The sequence below is a fragment of the Lutra lutra genome, chromosome 16 (assembly GCF_902655055.1).
Source record: "Lutra lutra chromosome 16, mLutLut1.2, whole genome shotgun sequence".
Lineage (NCBI taxonomy): Eukaryota > Metazoa > Chordata > Mammalia > Carnivora > Mustelidae > Lutra > Lutra lutra.
Genome location: NC_062293.1, coordinates 10,726,395 through 10,753,104, shown reverse-complemented (window position 1 = coordinate 10,753,104; position 26,710 = coordinate 10,726,395). Strand labels below are relative to the sequence as shown.

Sequence of the window (26,710 nt, the reverse complement as noted above, 5' to 3'; positions counted from 1 at the left end):
CCACGTATTGTTGTACTTTCTCTTTAGAAATGAAAGAGGCATTTATAGAAAGGCTGGAAAAGGCAGGACTGTCCAGAATTGCTTTAGAGATGTATTTTCTTCCAAGTCTGGTTCACGATGAATGTCACACCTTGGTGTCCAAACGGACCCACTCTCCTTTCTTTGTGAAGTTGCGGTTTGTTGGGAACAATAAACTCGAGAGGTTTGCAGCAGTCCATGCTTGGGAGGGCGGAGTCTCTTCAAAGCTGCCTCTCTCTGCTGAAGTGTGGTCTTCAGAGCTGAGGGAAGAAAGCCTGGTGTGTGGTGGTGTTCTGTGAGCCCTGCCTGCCGCCTTGAAAACCTCATCAGAGTCACTCCCGGCCTCTCACTGGGCTCCTCTTTCAGGGATGGGCAAGTAAGTGAATGATGGAATTTTGGTGCCTGTGTCTGTGATTTTTGATTTGATGTGCTGTCGAAAATGAAGGCAGGGTGGATTTTGATGATGTCGTTCAACCGGGTTTTGTGTGTCTCCTGCAAGTATTTTTCTTGTTGGTGTCAGAAGAGAAGCAGGAGCCTTCCCTCTCACATCTTGGGGACTTTGTTTTTGTCTTGGTCATTTATTCCTTTAGCCTCTGTGCCAAGGGCTTCTCTCTCTCTCTCTCTTTCATACTCTTTCTTTGCAGAGATGTTTTAATGATTTGTGGTGTTATAGTATAATCATGAGTTGCTAATTGTCAGTTGCTAGGGTAGAATAATTCATTGCTCTCTTTTTCAAAGGCACTTTTCCCCACAAATAGCTATCTCTCTGGCCATCTCTCTTGTAAGAGCTGAGTTAGAAATGAAGAAGAGAGAGGCGTAGGAATTTCAGAGTAACTTTTGCTTTTGGTTTGCTTACGTGACAATGAGGGAGCCTTTTTCAGAGACAAAATATATTTTACCTTTATTTTGTTTTAACAGAGAGGATGGCAGGGTTGTGTCTGCTGGGATTACTGGAATTACCGGTCACCTGTGTTGGAACAGGGATGTAGTCATCTGGACAAACGGAATTTGTCATGCATCCCTCATGAGGGTGTTTAAAATAGCATCCTCCAGCTCTTTGATTGAAGCCCATTGAGAGGAATTGTTGGAATTGGGCCACACGTCTATTGGGATTTTCACCATCAGACCCAGCCCTTAGCATTGTTGTGGGTAAGGCAGCACAGCTCTCTCTATATCCACCATATGTCTGGACAAGGCAGTATGTATCGTGTAACTGACTAACTTAGTAACATATTCTGAGTGACCATCTGAACTCCAGGAGGAGGAAAGTGAATAGTGAGTTTTGAATCTTACAAAATACATAGATGAGCCCAAAGGAGACCTCTGAGAAGTCCTATGACAATGGAGATGGACCTGAAAGGCTTTCTCTGTGTTGGCTACTGCCAAGCATATTTTTCCGTGGCTTTATACAGCTTGGCAGAATTGATCTTGATTCTGGATTTTGAAGGGGTAGAAAAAAAGAGTCAATTACATATTACCTTGGACTGAGATAATCTGACCAGTTATGCTCATGAATTTCTTAAGTGACTTTTTTTTTTAATGAGACTGTACAGATTCGTTCTCTAAGTGATTATAATTAACAGCTACGTAAGACATGTCTGTGCTCTTCCATATGTGATAGCTCATGGCTCTCCTCTCCAGCCCAGTGAGGCAGGCATGAGTATCATTTCCCCATTTTTATAGTCGAGGATATCGAGGGTTGGGTGAAAAGTGACTCTGGAGGTCACTTGGTGAGTAAAGTGCCGGACGTAAGCTGGGTTTTTAAAAGCTCATCATCACATGCTCCCCTTCCCGCATTCTCTCTGGTCATCCTTGAACTACTTCCGTTGTAGAATAGGGGAATGAGCTCCGGACTGGGTGTTAGAGACCTGGATTCTGATTCTGACCCGGTCATTGCTAGCTCTGTGATGTCGAGCCATCACTGACATCTTTGGATGTCATCTTCCCGCAAGGAGAAGATGTCTTTGATGTCTTAAGTCTTTTTGCGTGTTGAGAATCTCTCTCCCGGGCCTTGCCCAGGGCTGGCGTCAGTGCTGTAATGCACCCCAGTGATGCAGAGAAGAAGGGAGGGAGAAAAGTTAGAACCATCAGTGTTCTTAGCCAGCTCTGCTTTGGTTTCCCCGGCCAAGCATGAAGACACCCAGGATCTCCTTAAGTGAGGAATATCTTGGGTCCCTAAGAGGCTACTCAGATTTCTGAGCTGGCATGTCTCAGTCTGTTCCTCAGAGAGGAGGAGGCACAAGAGGAGAGGAAGAGAGAGAAGCTTAAGCAGATTCCTCGCCCAGCGCTGAGCCCGATCACACGACCTTGAGCCGAAATCAAGAGTTGGATGCTTAACCACCTGAGCCACCCAGGTGCCCCATCAGCCTGTTCTTTTGTATCCATCAACAAAATTATTTGAGCCAAACTCTCTGTAGTTTCAGTCCAGGGATGAGCACATGGCTTACATTCCCACCTGGTCCCTGAAGAAGCGATCACCTCCTTGCACGAGCCCATCTGTTACCGTATTCCTTTTTGAAACAGGGTAAAGTGTAAATAAATATTACTCTCTCCCTCTTTTAGGTGTTTCTGCTTATGGCAAGTCGTTGACAGATACGGTCCGGGCAGAAGAGTGGGAAGGCATTGTTTATTCTCCCTCCATAGTTAAATCTACCAGTTGTTTACAGATCAAATGAGAGAATTGTAAGATACTGAGATAAGGGTGATGATATCAGACTGACATTAAAAAGGGAAAAAAAATCTATAGCTGACACCATCTACCGGTTCTGTTCTTATGTACAAGAAAGAACAGAGAAGTTGGAATGACCACCTCTCAGCTGGGAGGAAAGGGCAGCTCTTCTGGGTAAAGAGAGTTAGCGTTCTGATACTGGTATTTTCATCCTTAAGTGACTGAGAACCTTATCCATGAGCATGGTCTGCATTTGGGGAAGGTGTGCTCTGCCTGGTGCTTGGGTGCTCGGCACTCACAGACCTCCTGGGTGGGACGTGGTTTTCTGCATGAGGAGATGAGAGCTGCACATTCCCAGCCTCTTGCTTTGGCTGCAGTGTCTCTGTTCCCACTCTTACGCTGTGATTTTGACATTATCCTTGTGTCTCTCCCCATAGGCAGGAAGCGAAACCCTGGCCTTAAAATTCCAAAAGAAGCATTTGAACAACCTCAGCCCAGTTCCACGTAAGTTGGCAAGATCGTCGTCTTAATCCAAACACTTCCCTTTACAGATTTCCAGGGAAGGGGGGTTCATTTTTGGACTGATGAGCAATGCCTTGACTATGGGAATCACTGTTAGAAAGAAGAGCCCTTTGGAGGGGGGAGCCATGTGCTTGCTGTTCTGAGATCTGAAATAATCAGGTCAGTCCATCTGTATTGAATGAGTAGCTTCGAACTCGGCCTCTTACATTACTGGTTGGCAGAAAATTGAGTGTCACAAATGTGTTTGGCAGATGGGGTCCTATGGTGTTCAGAGAGGTCCCTGGACCTGGATTTTTTGCCTTTTCTGTAGAGACTTGAGCAAATCAGCAAATCCCTGGGAGTAACACTACTATAAAACTGGAGTAGAGATGGAATGCTGGTATTTGGTAAGGACTCAGTATCCCAACACCTCAATTCTGTCGCATATAAATAGAAAGCAAAATGAGGTAAAGGAACCTTTTTTAGGACTTTGGCCCAAATCCCTAAGTGTGCTCAGGTCCTGGTGAAGCAGGATACCGTCTCCCTTAGCCTCCCTCTTATTTCTTTTACTCTCTGTGGGGTGGTGAGAGTACCTCCTGTCCAGTTGGGGGTATGACCACCTTACAAAGCATCTGCTTGGGAGGAATGGGAATTGCAAGGAAAAAAAAGTCACCACACGAAGTTCTACAGAGGCAGCACAAGCATAGGGAAAGGCCATCCCCATGGAAGCTTGAGTTTTCAAGGCCGTTGGTCAGCTCTACGAAAGTGCCTCCCTTTCTGAAGGTTTCTGACCTTAAACACAATCTGTCCTATCAGAAAGTGCACCTTCTAGTGATGGAATGTGCTAGTAAAGATGATCACGTCTACTGTAAGACTTTGTTGAGGCCGTTAGCCATACCCTGCAGTGGTATGAACAAACGTCCCACTCAAGAACCTCTAAATACAGAGCGAAAGTACACTCCTCCGGGTTCTGCTCTGTAGCTCGAGGGCCAAGCTCACCTTAGAGGGGTCCTTTCCTGAGGCTGTAGCAGGAGGTTATTTCCATACCTGTTCTCGAGATTGCTGTTTTTGATGGTTTTTTTTTGTTGTGTTTTGTTTTTGTTGGACCTATGACCTGTGTAATTCATAACATCTCCTCTCGATTGGTTTCTCAAGAGTTTAGACTCAAACATATTACTTCCCTGTACTATCTGTATAGGTCTCTCTGTGATATACTTTTAAAACTTTTCAACTTGAAATTATTGTAGATTCACGGGAGATGACAAAGAAATGTGTAGGGAAGTCTCATGTACCCTTCCCCTAGGTTGTGTCCTCCTCTCCATGTTCACATCTTAACACAGCTACAGCCCAATATCAAAACAGAGTGGCATTGGTACAAACCATTACTCTTCTAAGTACCCGTGTGTGTGCGTGTGTGTGTAGCTATATGCAATTTTGTTGCATGTGTAGCCTTAGGGAACCACTACAATAATCAAGATACTCAATAGTATCAATACCACAAGATTCTCTGATGTTATTCTCTTACAGTCATACCCACCTCTAACCCCCAGCCCTAATCTCTGGTAACCACTCCCCTGTTCCCCATTTCCATCTTGTTGTCTCATGGTTGTTACATCAACCGAACCATTCACCTCCAATTGGAGACTCTGGCTTTTCCATGCAGAATCGTTTCCTTGAGTTCATTCAAGCTGTTGCATGTATCAGTACTTCTTTCCTTGTTATTGCTGAATCCATTCCATGATGTGGCTACACCACAGTTTGTGGAACCCCTTTAGCCTTTGAAGGAGATATGGGTAGTTCCAGTTTGGGGCTGTTTTGACGAAAGCAAGTTCCTGAGTGAAATTAAGTCTTCATTTCCCTGGGACATATGTCCAGTAGTGCAATTGCTGGGTTATTCAGTAAATCCACTTTTGAAATAACTTCCAAGATATTTTCCAGAGTGGTTGTACCATTTTACATTCTTACTGGCAATTTGAGAAAGATCCAGTTTCTCTGCAGCCCTGCCAATATTAACACTATTTTCCTTTTCAGTCATCCTATTTTTAAAAAACTTACTTATTTATTTGTGTGTGAGGGGGAGAAAGTGCAAGTTGGGGGGAGGGGCAGAAGAAGAGGGAGTGGGAGAATCTTAAGCAGACTCCACACCCGACTTGGAGCCCAGTGCAGGGCTTGATCTCACAACCCCGAGATCATAAGCTGAGCTGAAATTAAGAGTCAGACACTTAACTGATTGAGCCACCCAGATGCCCCATTAGCCATTCTGATAGATATATAATACTATATCATTACATTTCTCATTCTTATTTGTGTAATGGCTCATGATGCTGATGAATATTTTTAGGTGTTTATTTTCCATCCATATATCTTTGATGGTGAAATGTCTGTGTACATCTTTGCCTACTTCCTAATTAGATTATTTTTTTTAATGTTGAGTTTTGAGAGCTCTTTCTATATTCTAGACACAAGGAGTTTGTCAGATATGTGATTTAAAAACATATTCTCCCAGTCTATAATTTGTCTCTTCATCCTTTTATTTTGATGAAATCCCATCTAGCAATTTTTCCTCTGATGGGTCATGGTTTTGGTGACAATTTTAAGAACCCATTGCTTCATACTTTGTTTCTGTTTTTCAAAATAATTTTTGGCTAATTTAGGCTTTTCCCCTTCCCATATTAGTTTTAGAATCGGCTTGTTTATGTCTACAAGTGAACTTGCTGAGGTTTTGGTAGGAATTATGTGTAACCTTAGATCAATTTGGGGAGAACTGATGTCTTAACTACACCGAGTCTCCTAATCCATGAACCTGGTAGATTTCTAGATTTTCTTTGATGTCTTTCATCAGTATTTTATAGTTTTTATCATATAGGCTTTCTACAGTAGGGTTTGTTAAAATTTATACCTAAGTATTTAATTTTGTAGGGAGCAACTGTAAATGGTACTCTATTTTAAATTTTGGTTTCTACCTGTTAAGGATCAGTATATAGAAATGCAGTAGATTTTTCTGTATTGTTCTTGTATCCTCTGACCATACTGAATTCAGTTAGTGGTTCTAGGGGCATTTTTGTAGATTCTGTGTGTGTGTGTGTGTGTGTGTGTGTGTGTGTGTGTGTGTTTGTAAAGTCTTTATAGAGCTTTCTATGTAGACAATCGTGCTACCTGCAAATTGAGACAGTTTTCTTTCTTCCTGTATTTTTTCTGTATTCCTGTATTTTAAACTGCATTTTTAAAAATTTTCATTATTTTTTTTGCTTTATTTCAGTGGTAGGAATGTCCAGTTCCATGTCAGATAAGATTGGTGAGAGCAAGCAACCTCACTTTGTTGTTAGAGGGAAAGAGTTCAATCTTCTACCATTAAGCATGATGTTAGGTTTTTGTAGACTGAGGCTTGAAAAAGTTCCTCTCTAGTTGTGGGGTACTGAGCGTTTTTATTGTTAATGCGTGTCAAATTTTGTTAAGTGCTTTTTTGTGCATCACTTGACAGGATCGTAGGTTTTTCTTCTTTGTACTGTTGATATGGATTACACTGTGATTGATTTTTGAATATTAAACTCACTTTGCATACCCCAAATAAATTCCACTTGGTTGTGGTACATTTTTTTTAATACATTGTTGGATTCAATCTGTTGAAGTTTTGTTGAGGATTTTTATGTCTATGTTCATGAGATATGTTGGTCTGTAGTGGGTTGTTTTGAGTTCTTTTTTCTTCTTCTTCTTTTTTTTTTTTTGTGTATGCTGTTATTTTCTGGGTTTGACATTAAGGTAATATTGGCCTCATAAAATAAATTGGTAAGAGTTTCTTCTTTTTTTTTGTTTTGTTTTGTTTTGTTTTGTTTTTTTGTTTTTGTTTTTGTTTTTGTTTTCTGGTAGGCACATAAAATCTGTATTAATTCTTTTAAAAAAGGTTTGCTAAAATTCTCCAGTGAAACAAAATGAGCCGATATATTTCTTATTTTTTTCTGGGACTTTTACAATACAGAATTAATTCAGATAACCTATTTTTTCAAGCTTGGGTAGTTTCTGGTTTATAAGGAATTGGTCCATTCCTTCTAAGTTGTTGAATTTATAAGAGTAATGTTGTTTATAGTATTTCCTGATTATTCTTCGAATGGCTACAGGACATGTTGTGATATCCTTTTTTTCCTGAGACTGGTAATCTGTGCCTTCTCTTATAATCTGTGTCAGTCTTGGTGGAGGTTTATCAATATTATTGATATTTTAAAACATTTTATGTATGTAGGTATTAATTTAGAGAGTGCATGTGCGGGTTGGAGGGAGCAGAGAGTGAAGGAGAGAGAAGCTTAAGTAGACTCCGTGTTGAGCGCAGAGCCGGGCTTCGGGCTCGATTTCACGTCCCTGAGCTCAAGACCTGAGCCGAAATCCAGAGTTGGATGTTCAACTGATGGCCCCCCCGAATGCCCTGATTTTGGGGTACATTCTCATGTCCCCCTCCCACTTGTCTTACATTCCTTCCTTTTAAATTTTTAGCCCTCATTTCCTTCTAATTTATATTTTCTGTATTTTATGAATTTTATGAAAGCCACCATAAATCCTACCTTCAGATAAACAAATGAGTAAAAACGTACACAATGATAAACCTATTTTCTCTGCTGTCTTTCCTTCATGTGGCAGAATAAACTTTAAATTGTATTTTCTTTTTCACTGTGTAAAGCCAAGAGCATCACTTTATCATTGTAGAGCAGACTACTTTAGCTCACGGGGAACCTTATTAGCCGTAGTAGTATTTTAATACCGATGCTTATATTCGTAGACCTAAAGAAGTAGCTTCCACATTTTGTGTTTTTCTTGGCAATTTTTGGGGGTTGGCTTGGTGACTCGTACCATTTATACCCTGCCTTCTTCTGCTGTACGACACAAAAATAAATATCCTGGGACAGAGCGCCATTCTTCCTGGTTCTGTGTGTGGTCCCTCTGCTGGAGCTCTTTCTCTGAGTAACTGATGCCAGTGTGTCTTGGCTCAGGTTTCTGAGCTGTCCCCATACTTGATTGGCGGCAGCTAATTCTGAACTGATTCCATGCTCGTGAATATTATTCTAGTTAACCCTCCCAAGAAGCTCGGGAGGCAGTTACTGTTACTCTTACTTGATAAATGAGAGAATGGACCTGTACAAGGTCAGGTGCTCAGAGCAGTCAAGTAGCACCTCACGGGTAAGAGTTCAGGCTCCAGCTGCAATGCCTAGGTTTGCATTTGGGATCTAAACTTCACTAGTTGAATTCCTTAGGTGAATTCCCTCACCCTACTAAGTTGTAGTTTTCCCTTCTGAAAAATGGGAATAAATAATGATGTGGTTGCTGGGAAGAGTAGGCGTCATCATCTGTATTAAGTGTCTGGCCCAGTGCCTGTCCCATTGTACCTTCTCCAGGAAGGTTGCTCCAAGTGTTGTTGCTGTTATTATTACGAATCCACTTAATAATTATTCATGATGCCTATTATATAGTGGAAGAACTGGCATACGAAGTCAGGGCTCTCCGACTTTCAGGGATATGTTCTGAACCACGCATCAGACGGGTCGAGGGTGTGATCAAACCGTCTATGGCTGGTAAAACGAGAGGCTAGTTTACTGGCTGTGGTTAGTAAGACATCACCTCAGCAGTTGAGATGATATAACTGTGAGGCTCTGGGTTCTAATTTTGCCAGGTCTTTGAATGACTTTAAGTTATTTAGTCTTTTTCTTTGTGAACTGTTCCCGTTAAGGTAGAGTTGTGTAAGTTAAAGAAGATTCTTCATACAAAGGGTCTGGCACAGTCTCTGGCCCAAGTAGGTGCTTAATAAATATTATCAAATAGATGAACAATGGTTGTCATAATAACCAGTAAACTAATTACTTATTACTTAGAATTACAAATAAATAATTATTATAATAAGCTAAAACTCGTTCATATAAAAGCAAATAGTATGCATGGAGCACTGGGTGTGGTTCATAAACAATGAATGCTGGAACACTGAAAAGAAATAAAATAAAATAAAATAAAATGGAAAAAAAAAAGCTAATACTAGGGGCACTGGCTTAGGTCATGATCTCAGGGTCTGCTCTGTGAGGAGCCTGCTTCAGCTTCTCTCTCCCTCTGCCTCCTTTCCCCACTTGTGCGGCCTCTCTCTCTCTCTCTTAAAAACAGTCAAACAAACAAAAACAAAACAAAACAAAAATCTAATACTAGGTGACCTTTGGAGTACCTTTGACCTTCCAGGGAAGGGATTTCATAATAAGCCTGTTTCTTTCCCCAGAGGACTAAAATATTGAATAAGCAACAGAGAACTTATACCCACAGTTTAACCTCCTGCAGAGACCCAGTGTTCCAGGCAAACTAATATGTCCAGCCCTGGACAGAACACAGTGTCTGCGAATCTAATATGAGCTGTCAGCCTTGGCCCCATCATTTGATGCTTTTGGCAGACCTGATGAGCCCAAGGGCCTCAGGCTTGGGTGCGTTGATCGTTTTCATTTGAGGGGGCCTGGGTGTTGGGAGTAGGTTCCTTAGATTCAATCAGACTTGGACTGAATCATGGCCTTACCACTTGGGAGCAAGGTAGTTAAACTCTGGGCCATATGGTTTCTCATCTGGACCATGGGAGTGGTCCATGAGAGAGAGAGAGAGTGTGTGTGTGTGTGTTTAAAGAATTAAATGAGATATAGGTAAAGCTTTGCACTCAGTTCAGCCTCTATTCCTTTCACTTTAGGTCAAGACTGAGATTCAAGTGGCATGAGTTTTATTTTTAGCTCTGTTGAGCTGGATGGCTTTAGCAAATTCTGGGCTTTTCTGGGTTCCATTTTTCTCTTTCTGGAAAATGGCATGACCCCCCTCCTATTAGGTAGAGGCATATACTGCAAGGTTAGTACAACATTGGAGTTCAGCAAACTTTTTTTACAAAGGCCAGCTGGTAAATATTTCAGGTTTACCCGGAGCCCAGTGGCCCCTGTCGGATGGTCCTCATAGTTTATTTTCCTACAACTTTTTGAACTTGAAAACAGTCATTCTTAGCTGGGCCACAGGCTGTAATTTGCAAAGCCATGTCTGAGTACTGGAGTACCAGACCTGGAAACAGTCTTAACCCAATGCCCTCCTTGGATGGCAAGAAAATGGAGGTAGCCCCCCAAAACTAGTGACTTTCCTGTTGCTTCCTCCTTTTTCAAAGGAAGAGTATGGAACAACTGCAAGAGATTTTTTTTATTTATAAGAGTCACACATTTCAAGTAATAGTTGTCTTTCATTCAAAGTTCCATTGCAGTTAGTACAAATCATCAATGATGAAGGAAAAATCGTTCTGGAAATTTTAAGAATGAGAAATCAGATTTTTAGAAATGTAATCTTCTGGAAAGTATTTCTGAAGAAAAATCCCCTTCTCACTCATACACACAAGACATATAAAAACATCACTGGAGTGTACTGGGGTGTGTGTGTGTATTTTCTTCTGTATCTATCCCTGCCAGTTCCTGGTTTTAAGTTAGTCTAGAAAAACTTTATTTTAGGTATTCTGTGCTTTTTAAAGGGATCTTGAGGTATGGGAAGGCTTGCCATTAAAACCTTAAATATATGTTTGTGTTTATATGCCCATTTTTTCCTTATTGCTTTATTTAGTTAGTTTTAGCAGAAGGGGCAGAATTATAACACAGTAGGCCTGGGGAAATTGCCAAGGGCTGGGATTCTTTTCTCCCCTCCTATCTTCTTGCCTTCCTTCTATTTTCCTTTGGATGTTTCTAGAGACAGTTCTGCATGGAATGTCCTCTTAGGGAGACCTGGGTCTCTTTGGTCACCTTTGATTCTGGCATTCCTGGGATCCTTTTTTTTTTTTTTTTTTTTTTTTTTTTTTGTGGTGATACTTTTGGTGCCTTTATTTCAAGAAAATGCTTCTTGAAGCTCTTGGTTGGTTGCATGGCCAGACCAAACATCTTTCTCTTGGGTGGGTTGGTATCCACCCAGGTGGTATTGAAGTAGTAGAAATAAATGCACGAGGGGACTGTATGGTTTCTCTATGGAGACACAAGATCAGCCAACCTCCAGCTGCTGAGATGGCCTCCGGGTAGTGTGTGTGCTGTGTATGGAAGAAATGTCACAACTGTCTTAGTCTGATAGCAGGAAGTATTCTGACCTGAAAACCAGGAGATCTGGGTTAATTGTGATCTTGGGAAGTCCCATCACCACTCTGGGCCTTTTTCCGTCTATGAACATGGGGACTAGAGAGATTTGGAATTATTATGGTTTATGAATTTTGTGAGTTAACATAACCATATGCTAATTATTAGTTTTTTTTTAATAATTATGGGAAAATGTGGTGGAATAATTGGGCACATTGGTGCCAATGAAAGAAAAAAAGTTTGGGGCTTACTAGAATAGTATAATTATTTACATAATTCTTTATACCTGGCTCATATTTATTGGTTACTTCCTGCATGCCAGCCATTGTGCTAAGCCCATTTTACTTGGACTATCTCAGGATATACTAATATCCTCATGTTAAAGAAGAAAAAGAAGCTCAAAGAGATTAAGTCATTTATTCATTTTGTTTTTTGTTTTTTTTTTTGAAGATTTATTTATTTTAGAGAGACAGAATGAAAGCAAGCACAGGGTGGAGTTGGGTAGGAACAGACTGAGGGAAAAGGAGAGAATCTTAAGCAGGTTCCCCGCTGAACACAGAGTCCAACTTGGGGCTGGATCCTACAACCTCGAGATCGTGACCAGAGCCAAAATCAAGAGCCAGATACTCAACAAACTGAGCCACCCAGGCACCCCGGAGATTAAGTCATTTAAACCCAAATATATTTTATTCCAAATCCTGCATTATTAACACTTTTACTGATGAACTTCCAACTTAACCCTAAGGAAAACTCTCTTTAGTCATATATGATTTGGGAAGGCATAGTTGACTAAATACGTCATGTTTTTTCTCTTCCCCCCTTTTCTTTCTTAGGCCACCTCGAGACTTGGACTCTAAAGCTTGCATTTCTATTGGAAATCAGGTAAGAAAAAAATATCACGTTGCCAGTTGATATCTTGACCAGTTCCTAGGTATGCTTTCTGACTGGCCATTGGAAAATTTATTTTCCATATCATGCCGTCAAGGGATGGGTCACAAAGTTTGAGTTTAGCAGAAGTGGTGGGTGGTGCTCTGGCTGTTTTGGATGCCTTATTGAAATCAGGCTAGTGTCACCCTGATGGAAGGTATTTGAGAGGAGTAGATGACTCGCTTTGGGGTGCATTCCTTAAAGTCCAAGGGTAGATCTAGTTGCCATCAGTGAGCAAATGGATTAAATGTGTGAGGAAGGGGCTAAGGAGCCACAGTGTAGATCACGCAAAGTGAGTTTAGAGCCGAGTTGGAGCTGGATTTCTGCATTGCCTGTGATGAGCAGGTGGCATACTCCGCCAGTCTGAACATCTCCTGGTGCTTCCTGCTGGCAGGGGCTCCTTGGATAAAGCTTCTAGATCAGAAGCTTCTGGACCAGAAATAACCTTTAGAATGTTGGGGGAAGCCAGAGAGGAGACAAGGTAGTCTATGTCCTTAAATTTTTTCTTTTTTTTTTTTTTAAAGATTTTTTATTTATTTATTTGACAGAGAGAGATCACAAGTAGACGGAGAGGCAGGCAGAGAGAGAGAGAGAGAGGGAAGCAGGCTTCTCGCTGAGCAGAGAGCCCGATGTGGGACTCGATCCCAGGACCCTGAGATCATGACCCGAGCCGAAAGCAGCGGCCCAACCCACTGAGGCACCCAGGCGCCCCTTAAATTTTTTCTTTACTCTTGTATTATTACTTTTCTCTCTTGCAGAACTTTGAGGTGAAGGCAGATGACCTGGAGCCCATAATGGAGCTGGGGCGGGGTGCGTACGGGGTGGTGGAGAAGATGCGACATGTGCCCAGCGGGCAGATCATGGCGGTGAAGGTAGAGTTGACGGTCCCCAAACGCTTTCTGTCTGTGGTATATACGTTCATCCATCTCAACCGCAAATCAGTTCTTTTCGTAGAAGCAAAACAATCCGCAATGGAAACAATATTTCCCTCCAAATGTCTGGAAAATCATTCCTTGGTATGAGTTGCATTTACTGGCCCTTTTTTTTTGTTTTGTTTTTTTAACTGATAAATCCAACCCCCTCCTTTTAACTTTTTATGGAACCACCATGTCATCACACTTAAAAGAATTATCAGTACTTCTTTAATGTCATGGAATACTGGCTCCAAAATAAATTACCTTGATTATCACTTTTTTTTTTTTTTTTTTTTGCTGGTTGGTTGTTGAAGTCAAAATCCAAATAAAATTTCACATACTGCATTTGGTTGTTATGTCTCAAACGTCTCTTTCATTCTAATATTCTGTTGCTTTTAAAGAATGGTCCCCAAAAATCAGGAAATGAGAATTGAGGGAGAAAATTTTGTCCATTTGTGGGAAAAGGGAGGGTAAAGGCATCTTGAGTGACGGCATTGTTTTTGAGCTGGAAAAAGAAATTGGGAATCATTGCATATTTCTTGAGTATGTGCTCAAAGGACTTTGGGGACCCACCTTCTGTACATGTGTACATGGATTTGGCCCATTGTTAGGGACGCGGATGTCAGATGACTTGGACCCCTTTGTTTTTGGAGAATGGAGATATATTTCCCTTGCCTTGTAGATTTTGCAATGTGTTCTTCTGCAGACTTTTTGCTAATTAGGCCGAAAATATAAAAGCCTGTATATAGTATTTTTAGTATGATATTTTGTTTATTTGTTATTATATATTTATTTAATTTTATTATAATTTTACTGTTATTTAATGACAAAATCGTCTTTCTTTAAGACTACATTTGTTGGCGTGACAGGTGTCTTTCCTCTCGGAATCCCTGGGATAGGAACAAGCAGTCTCTCCATTTCTGCTTGATTCTATCCATTTCGGAGAGCTCGTCCATTCTTCTTTAGTTGCTACTTAGTCCAAATATTCTTATTTCTTCCCAAAGAGGGGCTTTTAGTTTTTTTTTGTGGGATCCCGAATCAGCCACAAAGTTACAAATACTCTGGTCTCTACCTAACGGCCACAACACAATAGAGCAGGTTGTTTTTGTGACTTGGAAGGAAATACGCTTGCCAACATTTGCCCATCTTCTGAAATATAGTATCAATTGGCTTCTTGCTGGGGATTTTTCAGGAAATCTACTGAAAGTCTTCCTTATTTCTCATTTGGTACAAATAGCTAATCACTAGGGTAAACACTTGGAAGGTCATTCTAGAACTTGTGCTATGTGTTTTGTGGTATTTTTGGGACGGGACTCCTCAAGGTCCCTGCCTTATTTACTGACTCATCCTCAGGGCAGTAACCATCCGTCTTTCCTTGCATTCCCATTCAGCGGATCCGGGCCACAGTAAACAGCCAGGAGCAGAAGAGGCTACTGATGGATCTGGATATTTCCATGAGGACAGTGGACTGTCCTTTTACAGTCACCTTTTATGGTGCACTCTTCCGGGAGGTAGGTGATCCTCAGTTCAACATCTGAGGAGAACAGACACTTAAAAAGGAGTTTCTCTAATCTCGTAAAGGCGATGTACCCTCCTGGCACTCTTTCTCATTGGACATGTCTTTTCTAGAGAGATTTCTGCTCGGGCGGTCATGACATGCCTTGACGCAAAGTTGGCTTGAAATGACAGCCTTACCAAGTGTGGGGAGCCCTTTTGAAGACACTGAGGCTCCCTTTCTCCTTTTTGTTTTGGTTTATTTTGGCGTGGTTCTCTCTATCAATTGTCTGTAGGCTAATTTAGGTAGATTACTTAAAATCTGAAATATTATGGTCTTGTGGCCAAATGATAAGTTTCGTTTACCCTGTTTATGTACCCCCAGAGGCTTACAAGGATCTCTTTGCTTTACTCCTGCTTTCCCTTTCCCATGATATGGATTATAATGCTTCAAACAGCTATTGGATGAACTATTGCCAGTGTCCCAGGTGGGAGGTCAAACATGAAGTAGGCCTGTAGACCTAATCCCTAGAAGACAGGAACCATCAAGTCCCAGCTTTCTGGGAATCTGTTGCTTCTGACTATTGGTACTGATGTATTTATTTATAATGTTTTTAAGAAATTTGAGTTGACACATATAGTCCCATTAGTTGCAGGTTGTACAACGTAGGGATTCAACTTCTCTTTGCATTATGGGTGGTCACCGCAAGTGTAGCAACTGCCTTCACCAAACAACTCTATTATATCATTAACCATATTCTCTCTACCGTGCCTTTTATTCTAGTAAAGGTTACTTCATTCCATAGCTGGAGTAACCCTCAGTATTTAGACCCTCTCTCTATCAAGGAGTAGGGGATCCCATGCAGGTTCTTCTTGGCTGTCTGCTAGTTGGCTCTTGGGAAACGAACTTGCTTGTCTGTAAATTCCTTTGAGACCTTGAAGGGAAATTGTACATTTCCTCCAAAAACTTGAGTACAAGAACAGTTCTTCGAGACAGGTATTAACTGTTTCCCCTTCTTTTCCTTTTCTGTCCCTCTCTAACAATCTCTGAACCATTTCATCTCCAGGGTGATGTTTGGATCTGCATGGAGCTCATGGATACGTCGCTAGATAAATTCTACAAACAAGTGATTGATAAAGGTCAAACAATTCCAGAGGACATCTTAGGGAAAATAGCAGTTTCTGTGAGTATATCATGAACCCTACTACAAGGAGCATGTGAGAAGTCTAGACCTGATGTGTCTCTCATTCCCTACTGTGAGCATACACTAGCAGGACTAGAGCTGCCCTCCAGCACATGTCTGTTGGATGCAGAAGTGCCTCTGTGGACAAATAAATGAGTGCTTTTCTTTCTGGGCTCTGTGTAGAATATTCTACTACTGACTTGGTCTGGTAAACTCTCCGTTAAAATACCTGTAAGCAGTGCCCCCCTTTGCTATGACCCCATTCCTGGTGTCTACATTCTGATCTTAGTTTCCTCTGATTTTCATTTGTAGATTTTTAAATGTTTTCTTAAGGCTAATAAGGCATAGAAAGAAGCAGAAGAAAAGGAAATGGAAAGAAAGATTGCCCTCTTAATGGCTGTTGAGACTCTGAGGGTGGAGAGAAAAAAAGTGCTGGAGGCCAAAAGAAACACCAGCTAGATGAGTGGGACACCCTTTCTACTGTGAGATCCGGTCCTCTCTGATGGGTGGAGGCCAAGGAGTGTAGCTTCCTGTGTATTTTCCTGGATAGGGCCTCCGCTGTTGGAGAAAATACCTTACCTGGTGATGTTAAGCGAGGGATAATAATCCTGAGTATACTTAACATTCAGTGTCTTTCCAGTGATGGAGAAAAATCTATCTTGTGTTTTACCTGCAGATTGTAAAAGCGTTAGAACACTTACACAGTAAGCTGTCTGTCATTCATCGAGGTAAGCGTGCATGGAGTTGCTTTGGCTCTTCCTTTTATAACATCCATTTCTTTTACCCAGACTTTTCTTCCCCGATGGGTGGAAGTGGAAATGAGTCAGGCCATAGAACTGGAGGGTTTTCCTTCCCAGAGGAATAGCAGATCATATAAGTAGCTGCTTTTTCTCTTGTCTGAGGACACAAGAAGCCCTGGTCTTTTTATTGCACCTAAATTGAATATAAAACACGTGTTGCCAAGCATAGCTCTGGGATTACCCCACTGAGAATTTTAGAGAATGGGATAAAAATGCCTGTTGTATTGACTGTGGCCTAGGAGCTTCTTAGAAAAGCAGATTCATGGGTCCCCAGACCACTAGAATCTCCATCTTTAAAAAGATCCCCAGGTAATTTTTGTATGCCTTAAAGTATGAAAAGTTCTGGTATTAAAGTACTGCTTTTTCAGGCAGCAGGAGGCAGGATAAAATGAAAAAAAAAATTGATAGATTTATCTCTTCTTCCTTTACCTCCTCTGTTTTCCTTCCTATTGGCCTGTCATCTTTCCATCTGTCCATCCATCCATCCATCATCCATCCATATATCCATTCTTCCATCTTAACATCCATCCATCTCTCCATCCATCCATCCATCCATCCATATATCCATTCTTCCATGTTAATGTCCATCCATCTATCCATCCATCCATCCATCTATAGATATATCCATTCTTCCATATTAACATCCATCCATCCATTCATCCATCCATCCATCCATCCATCCATTCATCTCTCCATCCATTTCTCACTTATAATCATTTTTCCACCACTTATACATCACTATAATAGGTGCCTTGAGAGGTATATGAAAACAAAACACATTCTTTTTTTTTTTTTTAAGATTTTATTTTTTTATTTATTTGACAGAGATCACAAGTAGGTAGAGAGGCAGGCAGAGAGAGAGGGGGAGGGAAGCAGGCTCCCCACCAAGCAGAGAGCCCAATGCGGGGCTCGATCCTAGGACCCTGGGATCATGACCTGAGCTGAAGGCAGAGGCTTTAACCCACTGAGCCACCCAGGTGCCCCAACAAAACACATTCTTATTAAAATTCCATAAAGGGATTCTTGATAGGGAAATAAGACCGATGTATGACAAACACATGGAAAAAATCAACCACATTACCAAGATGAAATTACCAAGAAGAGCTCTCTGTAGATTCTAAAGCAAGGAAATGATTAGCACTGGGTGACTATAGTCAAGGAAAACTTCTTGGAAGTTGCTCACTCAACCAAGTCTGAAGAAGAGTTAGTGGAAAGTGTGGATAGCTGGTGGGGTAGTGAGATTTGGTAATTCTCACGCTGTCTGAGTCAGCCTCAAAGTGATGTAGAATGTCCCGCTCAGAGTACCTATTATGACTGTTATTGCTGTTATTATTATCATTAATTGTTATTATTAGAAATTGGAAAAATAGGGAGGATGACGAGGAAGAGAGGAAAGTGGGAAAGAGGGGCACCTGAGTGGCTCAGTGGGTTAAACCTCTACCTTCGGCTCCGGTCATGATCTGAGGGTCCTGGGATCGAGCCCCGCATCGGGCTCTCTGCTCTGTGGGGAGCCTGCTTCCCCTCTCTCTCTCTGCCTGCCTCTCTGCCTACTTGTGATCTCTGTCTGTCAAATAAAAAAAAAAAAGAAAAAGAAAGTGGGAAAGAATCCAGGTGGGAAGAAGCATGTAGATTACCCCCTCCATGGGAAACTCAATTTTTCAGTATTTATTTCAAAATTTGGAAATATTTCATTTGTATTAAAAATATATACGTAAAGTATAAAAATAACATAATGTGCCCGTCCACCATTCAGTTTAAGGGAAAACGTTATAAAGGATCATTTTTAGTGTTTTTTGAATAACTTACTCTGCTGATTACATGTCCTTTATGAAATACCCTCAAGAGGGAAGAAGGTTAACTATAATAATTTCGAAGTCCGTTATCCAGCGATAACAGTGATTCTCTATTTGGGGGCATGCTTTGTGGTCTGGAATCTCTGAATTCCTGATGAGTTCCGCTGTGTGACCTCAGACACACACCTCTTGCAGACGCATCCATTGAAACGGGTTGCCTCAATCAGATTGATGGATGGTGGGACTGCATTCTGCCTTATCGTTCCACAACCTGTTTACTCCCACCCTTAAACTGTGCAATAGGTCACGATGAGCTGGGCTTAAAAAATATATATATTTTGTTATCCTAAGAACACTTAAGATGAGACTGCTCTCGTGGCAAATTTTAAGTGTGCAAGGCAATATTACGCATCATAAGGTCCATGTAGTACAGCGGATTTCTAGAATGTACTCATTTTGTGTCATCATGTCTGTGCCCAGGGAATGGGGCATTTAATTCAGTAATAGTATTTTAAGTTTTTACTATTCGTATGGGGCCAATGCAGATGATAAATAGAGGAGACAGCCCTTAATGATGGAGTCACAAACCTACAAGAAGGAGGAGCCATGAAATAGGAAACCAAGTTGGAAGCAGTAAGATGGGTGTCAGTGGGAATCAGGGAGGGCCCCAGAGGAAAGAGAAGTGAGCAGGATGTGGGGATGTCGGGCCCCCTGGTGGTGGACACAGGAATCTTCAGAGCAGGCTGGGATCACGGGCTCCTGGTTCTTCTTGCTTTCAGACGTCAAACCTTCCAATGTGCTGATCAACGCTCTTGGCCAAGTAAAGATGTGCGATTTTGGAATCAGTGGCTACCTTGTAGACTCTGTCGCCAAAACTATTGACGCAGGATGTAAACCATACATGGCCGTAAGTATGGCAGCGGGGGGAGGCATCTGGGAACGCAGCTGCCCGCAAACCCCGCCAGGAAATAGGAAATGGATGGCCACAGAGGGAGGATGGAAATGTGCTTATGGTGCAATAAATATCCTGCATCTTATTTTTTTTCTTAAGTCTTTTCTGTCTGAAATCCTTAGTCATTTGCTTCAAACATACTATTTTTTTGAAATTTGAGTAAAAGAGGTCTATTACTTGAAAAAAAAAAAAAAGAAATGTAAGTGATAGATACAGCCCACACAGATTTTTCACCTTGTGTCGCAGGGGAGTGTTATCCTGCTTGTTGGGGACAGAAGAATGAACAGAATTTAAATGACCCAAACAAGTCAGTTAGGTTAGTCCTAAAGGATGCTCATGGCTGGGAAGATTTGCTGCCATTGGCAGAGACCTTGGGACCCTCTTTAATATTAAGGGGCTTCTGTATTCTGTTTTGAAATAGTTTTGCATTTGGGATTGAGAACCCTCCCCCTGGTGTTGAGCAAATCTCGGACAGTAGCCCGGTGACTTCTGCAGATTCTGACTATTGAGTTCTGGACTGTTGGTGTTCTTCACAAGGAAAATTCTAGACTTGCAAAGGAGCTTTGTGCTGTGTATCTTCTTTCTTCTGGAGGCAAAATTGAAATTAGTTTTTTGTTTTTTTTTTAAATTAGTTTTGAGTCATGAGGGACTTTGATCCATTCTTGTCTCCAAGAAAAGACTCCTTTAGAATGAGGAAAAGCCCATGGAGGCGTCCATATTTATTGTAGTGAGTGAGTCTTGTTGGCCTGGGAGGCTTATGTTAACAGGCTTAAAACAACTCACTTGGCAGCTGGTGACAGCCCCGCCCCCGGAGACTTTACTGAGTTAAGATCGTCATCTCATTTGTCTTTTTCTATCTCCTTTGCAGCCTGAAAGGATAAACCCAGAGCTCAATCAGAAGGGATACAGTGTAAAGTCTGACATTTGGAGTCTGGGCATCACAATGGTAACGTGTGATGATCATTCCGGACTGTGAGGTTCTGGGCAGGAAGCTGAAATGGGGTGGGTTTTGCGAACAAAAGGGCAAACGCCCTAATGGTGGGTCCCGAGTATCCTCTACTGCTGGACGGGGCAGGAGGTTTTGCGTGACGATTGTCTGCAGGATGTTGTGGTGGAAAGACTGCGCTAGGATTGGGCAAACCCAGTTTTTCTCTTTATTCCCCCCTCTAACTGGGCTTGGGCCCTCGAGTAAACCGATACATTCGCAAGGACTGTCTTATTATCCTCATCTGTAAAATGAATCCTGCCTATAGCTCCTGATAGTTTACCTTATAGTTTAAAATTCAGTTATTCTCATCTAGGCATAAAGTTGAAGCTACTCCGGAATGTAAATGTGTGTGGACCCTGACCGAGCTGCAGTCCAGGACAGAGGCTGTGTTTCCCAGAATATGGTTCTGGGAGACATCCTGGCCGCTGAGGTCAGATATAGCCAAAAGACATAGTAACAAACAAGATAATTTCCTGAGGCACAATCCTACAGTTATCCTTTGTAACTTGGGTGATCATACATTTTCAGTGGATCACCAAGGTCTGGAATTACCCACTGTGGTCCTGGCTCCTTCCCAGGCACGGCAGCTGATTAAATCCCGTGGGTTATTTCACATCCCTGCCCAGAATACACGTGATGATCTTGTCATGGCAAAGTAGCCTTACTCAGATCCAAAAAAAGATCAGTCATTCGGTCCCTGAGTTGTTTTTGTTGTTGTTGTTGTTTTTTTCCCCCATTCCAGTGAGTGGCCTGCAGATGGCAGCAGATACACAGCTCTGGAAAAATCTTAGGGCGAGACTAACTTTTCAGACTGAACATTGGAACACCTGGTTACTTTACATCCCAAAGCTGCCTACTGCTGGCTTACAATTTTATTAAGTGTCACGTGGCTTTTGGCGAGGACCCAGCTATAAATAGGCTTCATTGGCTGCCTCCAGTAAGATTAAAAATCCCTGGTGGTAGGAATGGGGGAAACGTAGAGAACATATTGTTAATTTACCTGTCCCCAAATTTTACTTGAACTTCACCTCTGTGATTGCCGCAGATTCTTCTGGAACAGCAGAGCACCGCGGGTGCCCTAAGGTGGTTCTGTCTCAGTGGTTGTCCCCTTGTTTTTTTTCTCCCCTCTAGATCGAGTTGGCTATCCTTCGGTTTCCCTACGACTCTTGGGGAACTCCCTTCCAGCAGCTCAAACAGGTGGTAGAGGAGCCCTCGCCACAGCTCCCGGCGGACAAATTCTCGGAAGAGTTTGTTGACTTTACCTCACAGTGGTAAGAGAGCCTGGCTGCCAAGAGCCAGTGGGAAGGAAGGAGAGGAGTTCTCACGAACTTCCTCCGTTGGTCTTAATCCATTACACATGCATTCATTCCAGAAGCATTTATGGAGTGTGCCCTCGCTCAATGCGGGAGAGACAAAGGTGCCATTATCCCAGTCCCTGCCCTCAGTGAACTCAGAGTCAAGTAGGGGAGTCTCTTCAGTCCGTGATGTTGGTACCATATGGCGATCCGGGGATGGAGCTGTGCCCAGGGTATTTGGGGAACGGAGAGGAAAGGCATTAGGATGGAGTTTCTAGGGGAGAGAAATTCTGTGCTGAAGACCCTAGGAGGTATTTTTCCAAGCAATCAGGGAAGTAAGGAAGGGAAAGATACTCCAAGCAGAGAAAAGATCATGCTTCATGTCACAAGAGCAAGAAACTCCTTTATGAGAGCTATAAGCTGTTTTGGCATTGATTGGAGCACGGAAAGAACAGTTAGGGCAGGGGAGTAGGTAAGACGGTCTTGTGTTTTGTAGGCTGCCTCCTGCACAAGCCTTGTTAGCTGTGGGTACCCTTGCCCGTGAGGGTGCGATGGACAGTGCTGGGGGTCTGAGGAGGGAATCTAAGGAAAGTCAGAGTAGAAAAATGGAAGGAGTCATGCTAACAGCGTAGACTTTGTTTTCGTGGAAATTGTCAGGGGAATCGAGGAAAGTAGGAGAGGGCATGCACGGTGACCATACCACCTGGTATAACCCGATACTAAGGACCATCCCAAGTGTTCCTGGAAGACGACACCACAGGGAAAGCACAAAATGACACTCGTTTACATGGGTGCCCAGCAGAAGCAGATAGCACAAAGTCCTGCTGTCACCCCGGGAGGGGGGCCATCATGGCCGCCCCCTGCTGAGGAAATGGCTGGGCTTCTGAAGGCCATCTGATGGTCCTCAAGGTTATCATTTCTTGGCCTCCGTGCTCTTTGGAAGAAGTGTCCTGAATGCAGCTTTTATTGGGAAACATGATGAGACAAAGCAACTGTCTGTTGTTTGTGAAACGAAGGCCTCTTGGAATTTTTGTTAGCGCTGGTCCCCGGGGTCACCCCTGGTATTTTGCTCTGATGCATGAGGCTGGCCTACTGTTGGTTGTTTTTGTTTAATTTTTGGCCAAATGGCGAGAGAAAGGGGCTGGAGCCGTGGGCTGGAGTACAGTGTGTTGTTGGGCGCCTCTGACAGGGCACTACTTCTGGGCTACTGACGTGGGTCCTCCCCTCTGCTTTCCTTGGACAAATGTGCTGGATGGGGTAGGACACTGGTCCGGCTGAGATGGGCTCATGATTTTGCCTTCTGGATTCAAGAACTTTTTTTTATTGTGTATTTGTTTTTTGCTTTTTTTTTTTTTCCCTTTTTCTTTTCTTTTTCCTTATCCTCGAGTGTTTAAAGGTCACAGAGGAAAAGGGGTGAGTCATCTTGGAGAGTTCAGACCAGTAGTTCTGAAGAGGAGTGGTAAAGGGGAAGGATCTCATCTAGGGAAGTCTTGTCAAACTCTCTTCCCAGTAACCTTTCTCCTGCCTGTTCCCCTCTCCCCAGGATTCTGGCTGGGTACTTCGGGGAACTGGGTAAGAAGGAGGCTGGTGTGAAAAGCTTGAGAAAGTGCAGCTGCCTGTTGAGAATCGCTAGTTTACTGCAACTGTGGTCCACGCTGGCTTTTGGTTTCCAGACCTCGAAAGAACTTACCAAATGTATTGTCGCTTAGGCCACACCCTCAGAATTCTGATTTCATGGATCTGGGGAGGGTCCCCAATATCAGTATTTTTCGAAGGTTTTCATATCGTTCTACTATGCAACTGGGGCGAGAACCCCTGATTTTGCTCTGTGGTCTGTAGACCCGATATCAACGGCTTCCTTTTCAAAACCCGTTTTTCTTGTACAATTTGTTTTTGAAAAATGGTGCAATTACTTTTTTTGTTCACCAGCGTATTTTCCCTCTTACTTAGAATTTCTCCCAAAGATTCAGAGCATTAAAGCTTTTTAGGGATATTTAGAATATGAAAACCTTGAGAAGTAATGCTAATTTTAGTGTCCGCACACGTACTTACATACTTATGGGCACAATCCAGAATGACCTGTGCCCCTGCTGTGGTCTCCCGAACACTGCTGGAACCTGCAGCGACCTCTGACCTCTGAGGCCTCCCTGTTCCCCTCTTGTCTGCTATCAGTTTTTGTCCCAGCTGCTGAGGTTCATTAATTTAAAAACTTTGAGCCATAGATATTTTCTAGCTTTCCTGAAGCTGTTCCTTGCTATTAATTCCGTTTCATTTTACTCATATTCATGTCAGCCAGTCTGGCTTGCTTAAGGGGTTTACCGTCCCCGCCCCCCCAACACACACATACACACACTAATAGAAACAAAATTCAAGTCACCTAAACTTTGAAGTTTTACAAGAATAATTATTCAAACTTTCAGTGTATTTCCTGTAGAGTCTGACATTTCAGAGTATCAATTGTGTAAAATGGTGAGTTATTTTTGTTGGTGGGACAATTGGAAAGAATAAGAGAAGCATTTTTTTTTTTTTTTTACAGATTTTATGTATTTATTTGACAGACGGAGATCACAAGTAGGCAGAGAGGCAGGCACAGAGAGAGGGGGGAAGCAGGCTCCCTGCTGAGCAGAGAGCCCGATGCGGGGCTCGATCCCAGGACCCTGGGATCACGACCTGAGCTGAAGGCAGAGGCTTTAACCCACTGACCCACCGAGGCGCCCCTAAGAGAAGCATTAATTCTGGATTTACCAGCATTCTTAATGATCCTCTCTTGGAATTTTTTTTTTTTTTAAATACAGGCTCTCCTCTTTTAGACAGCAGATCAATAATAGCCTTTTGCCTCCTGTAAAGTACCAATAGATATATTTTTGATACCCCCTTAGTATGGACTCCGTTTTGAAATCCACTGAGTTGGAAATGTTGTCTAAGGCTTCAGAAACACAGTGCTGATTTTTTAAAAGGATTTTCGTACTAGCTGATAGGTACACACCTGCTTCCAGGGGCAATGTCATTATTTCGCTCATTTTACTACTGACAGTTTTAAATTTGATCTGAAGCTGAGCGGTTGGAAAGGATGTGAAAGTGACTACCTAAGAACACCCTCTTCTATTTCTTGATGAAGAAATGTATCTCTTTTATAGCTGTTCCTCCATTTTCCCATGTACACGGCCAGATTTGAGATACCTGTTCATGAGCGGATGCTTTTTGGAGGAATCTCCATGTGTTTTTTGTATTTCCATGGCATAGTCAGGCTCTGATCCTTCAAGACTTTCTCAGAAAGCCCCTGTTTTTGTGGTTAAGTGGGGAAAGGGGAATACAGATTTGGAAAGTGAAAGGTGAATCCCAAATTTTGAGATAGATGCATCCTGGTGGTTTTATCTCCTAACTGTCTTTGGGCTGAGTGTGGAGCTAGAAGAGAAAGGTGGCATTACCCACAGCCTTGGCATCTGTCAGAACACTTGTGACCTTTCCCGGGAGGTGTGCTAACTCAGCGTTTGATAACCACTCCCCACCCCCACCACCCCCCGCAGAGCTGCTTCACACTGTACGGCCTCATCCAGGGAGTCTATCTGGCTTTCGGTCTCCTCTGATCACTGCATGTGAGTTGACAGTAATCCTGGTCTGCTGGGGGAGTTGAAAGCACTAGCAGGCTATCACTCTTACACCTAAAGTTACCTCTAGAACCCAGAGCCCCAGCTGATGTGTTTTGTTTTTTTTTTAAGATTTTATTTATTTATTTGACAGAAAGAGACACAGCGAGAGAGGGAACACAAGCAGCAGAGGGAGAGGGAGAAGCAGGCTTCCTGCGGAGCAGAGATCCCGATGCAGGGCTTGATCCCAGGACCCTGGGATCATGACCTGAGCCCAAGGCAGATGCTTAATGACTGAGCCACTAGGGAGCCCCTGATGTGTTCTTTTGTCCTAGCATCAGAGAGACATCATCCTGGGGTTGGGGTGGAGTAGGGGAGAGGGAGAATGGGGACCAGGGGTAGGAGAGGAAAGAAAGTTGAGGCATTTATGCCTTATGAATTTAAAAGGAAAAACCAGTGATGTTCTACTAATCCTTCCTTTCTGCACTTATTTTGAAATAATTCCATAGGATGACATTTCCTCCTCTTTTTATTTTCCCCCTACACATGGTTTTCTTATCCTAGGGGTTTTAAAGCGTTCCTAGAGTACGTGATGCTGTCCTTCAAGGCCTTGTTTTGGGATTCATAATTGAGAAGTCTCATAGAAAAGTCTTACTTTCTAGTCCGACAGAGGGTGAACAAATGAGTATCTAAAAAGGAAAAAGCGGAATTGTGGAAGGCTTATACTTCTCTCCAGAACCCCTTCCTGTAGGTGCGCAGGCTTGGTAACTGAAGGAAGTTTCTGGAAACCCAACTATGGAGTGCCCAAGCAGCACGACTTCTTCTTTGCTTTTCCTCCAGGCTTATTTGAGAGGCTCAGGGCCCGGCTGACCAGCCTGATGGCATCTTGGAGTGTGTTGGAGGCTGCCCCAGATGTTGAGACCGACGCAGAGGAACTAGCATAACACAGGCACAATCAAATACAGTTCTTGTTCAGGAAGAAAGCGTAAACAGAGGCACTGGATATTTATTTAGCTTATGACAAATGTATGGTCTTGAGAGGCATAATGTGTTTTTTTTTTTTTCTGTGAACATACCGAATAGCCCTTCTTGGAAACCATCAGGGGGAATTCAAATAGGCAGAAATCCTCTGGTCAGCACAAACTGCAAGCTAGCAATTCTCAAGGCAGCGTGAAGCCATTTTTTAGTGTCAGCTACGGTCAGGAGCATGTGTTGTGGCATTTGGAAGAGGAATTAGAGCCCTTAGCTAATTGCACGCTTGAAAATGACAAGCCACTTGAAAATGCAAAAGTCTGGCTCCAATCCAAAAAGAAATTGGTGTAGCTTTGAACGCCACGGTTGTTATTTTATCCTGAATTTCAAGCACTTCCTATCAAACGTGGAAAATTTGCTTTCCCCTCCCCCATAACCTTAGCCTGAGTATTTTGCTATTCTTAGCCTACGTTTTGAAGTGTTCTCAATTTAAAAGATGGAGAGAACGGGTTTTATCAGTTATA

The 26,710-nt window shown here is 42.5% G+C and overlaps 1 protein-coding gene across 8 annotated transcripts in view; it reads left to right on the top strand.

Annotated features, from left to right (window-relative positions):
- MAP2K6 (mitogen-activated protein kinase kinase 6) overlaps positions 1-26,710 on the top strand; it is a 118,579-nt gene that overhangs the window by 72,473 nt on the left and 19,396 nt on the right. For 5 of the 8 annotated variants that reach the window (XM_047707134.1, XM_047707140.1, XM_047707142.1 and 2 more), the window contains exons 2-10: positions 3,124-3,190; positions 12,114-12,162; positions 12,966-13,079; positions 14,513-14,632; positions 15,683-15,799; positions 16,476-16,527; positions 19,172-19,299; positions 20,213-20,290; positions 21,464-21,603. In XM_047707134.1, the coding sequence (XP_047563090.1) occupies positions 3,124-3,190; positions 12,114-12,162; positions 12,966-13,079; positions 14,513-14,632; positions 15,683-15,799; positions 16,476-16,527; positions 19,172-19,299; positions 20,213-20,290; positions 21,464-21,603 (865 nt within the window). The other 3 variants (XM_047707138.1, XM_047707141.1, XM_047707139.1) reach the window with 3 other exon arrangements.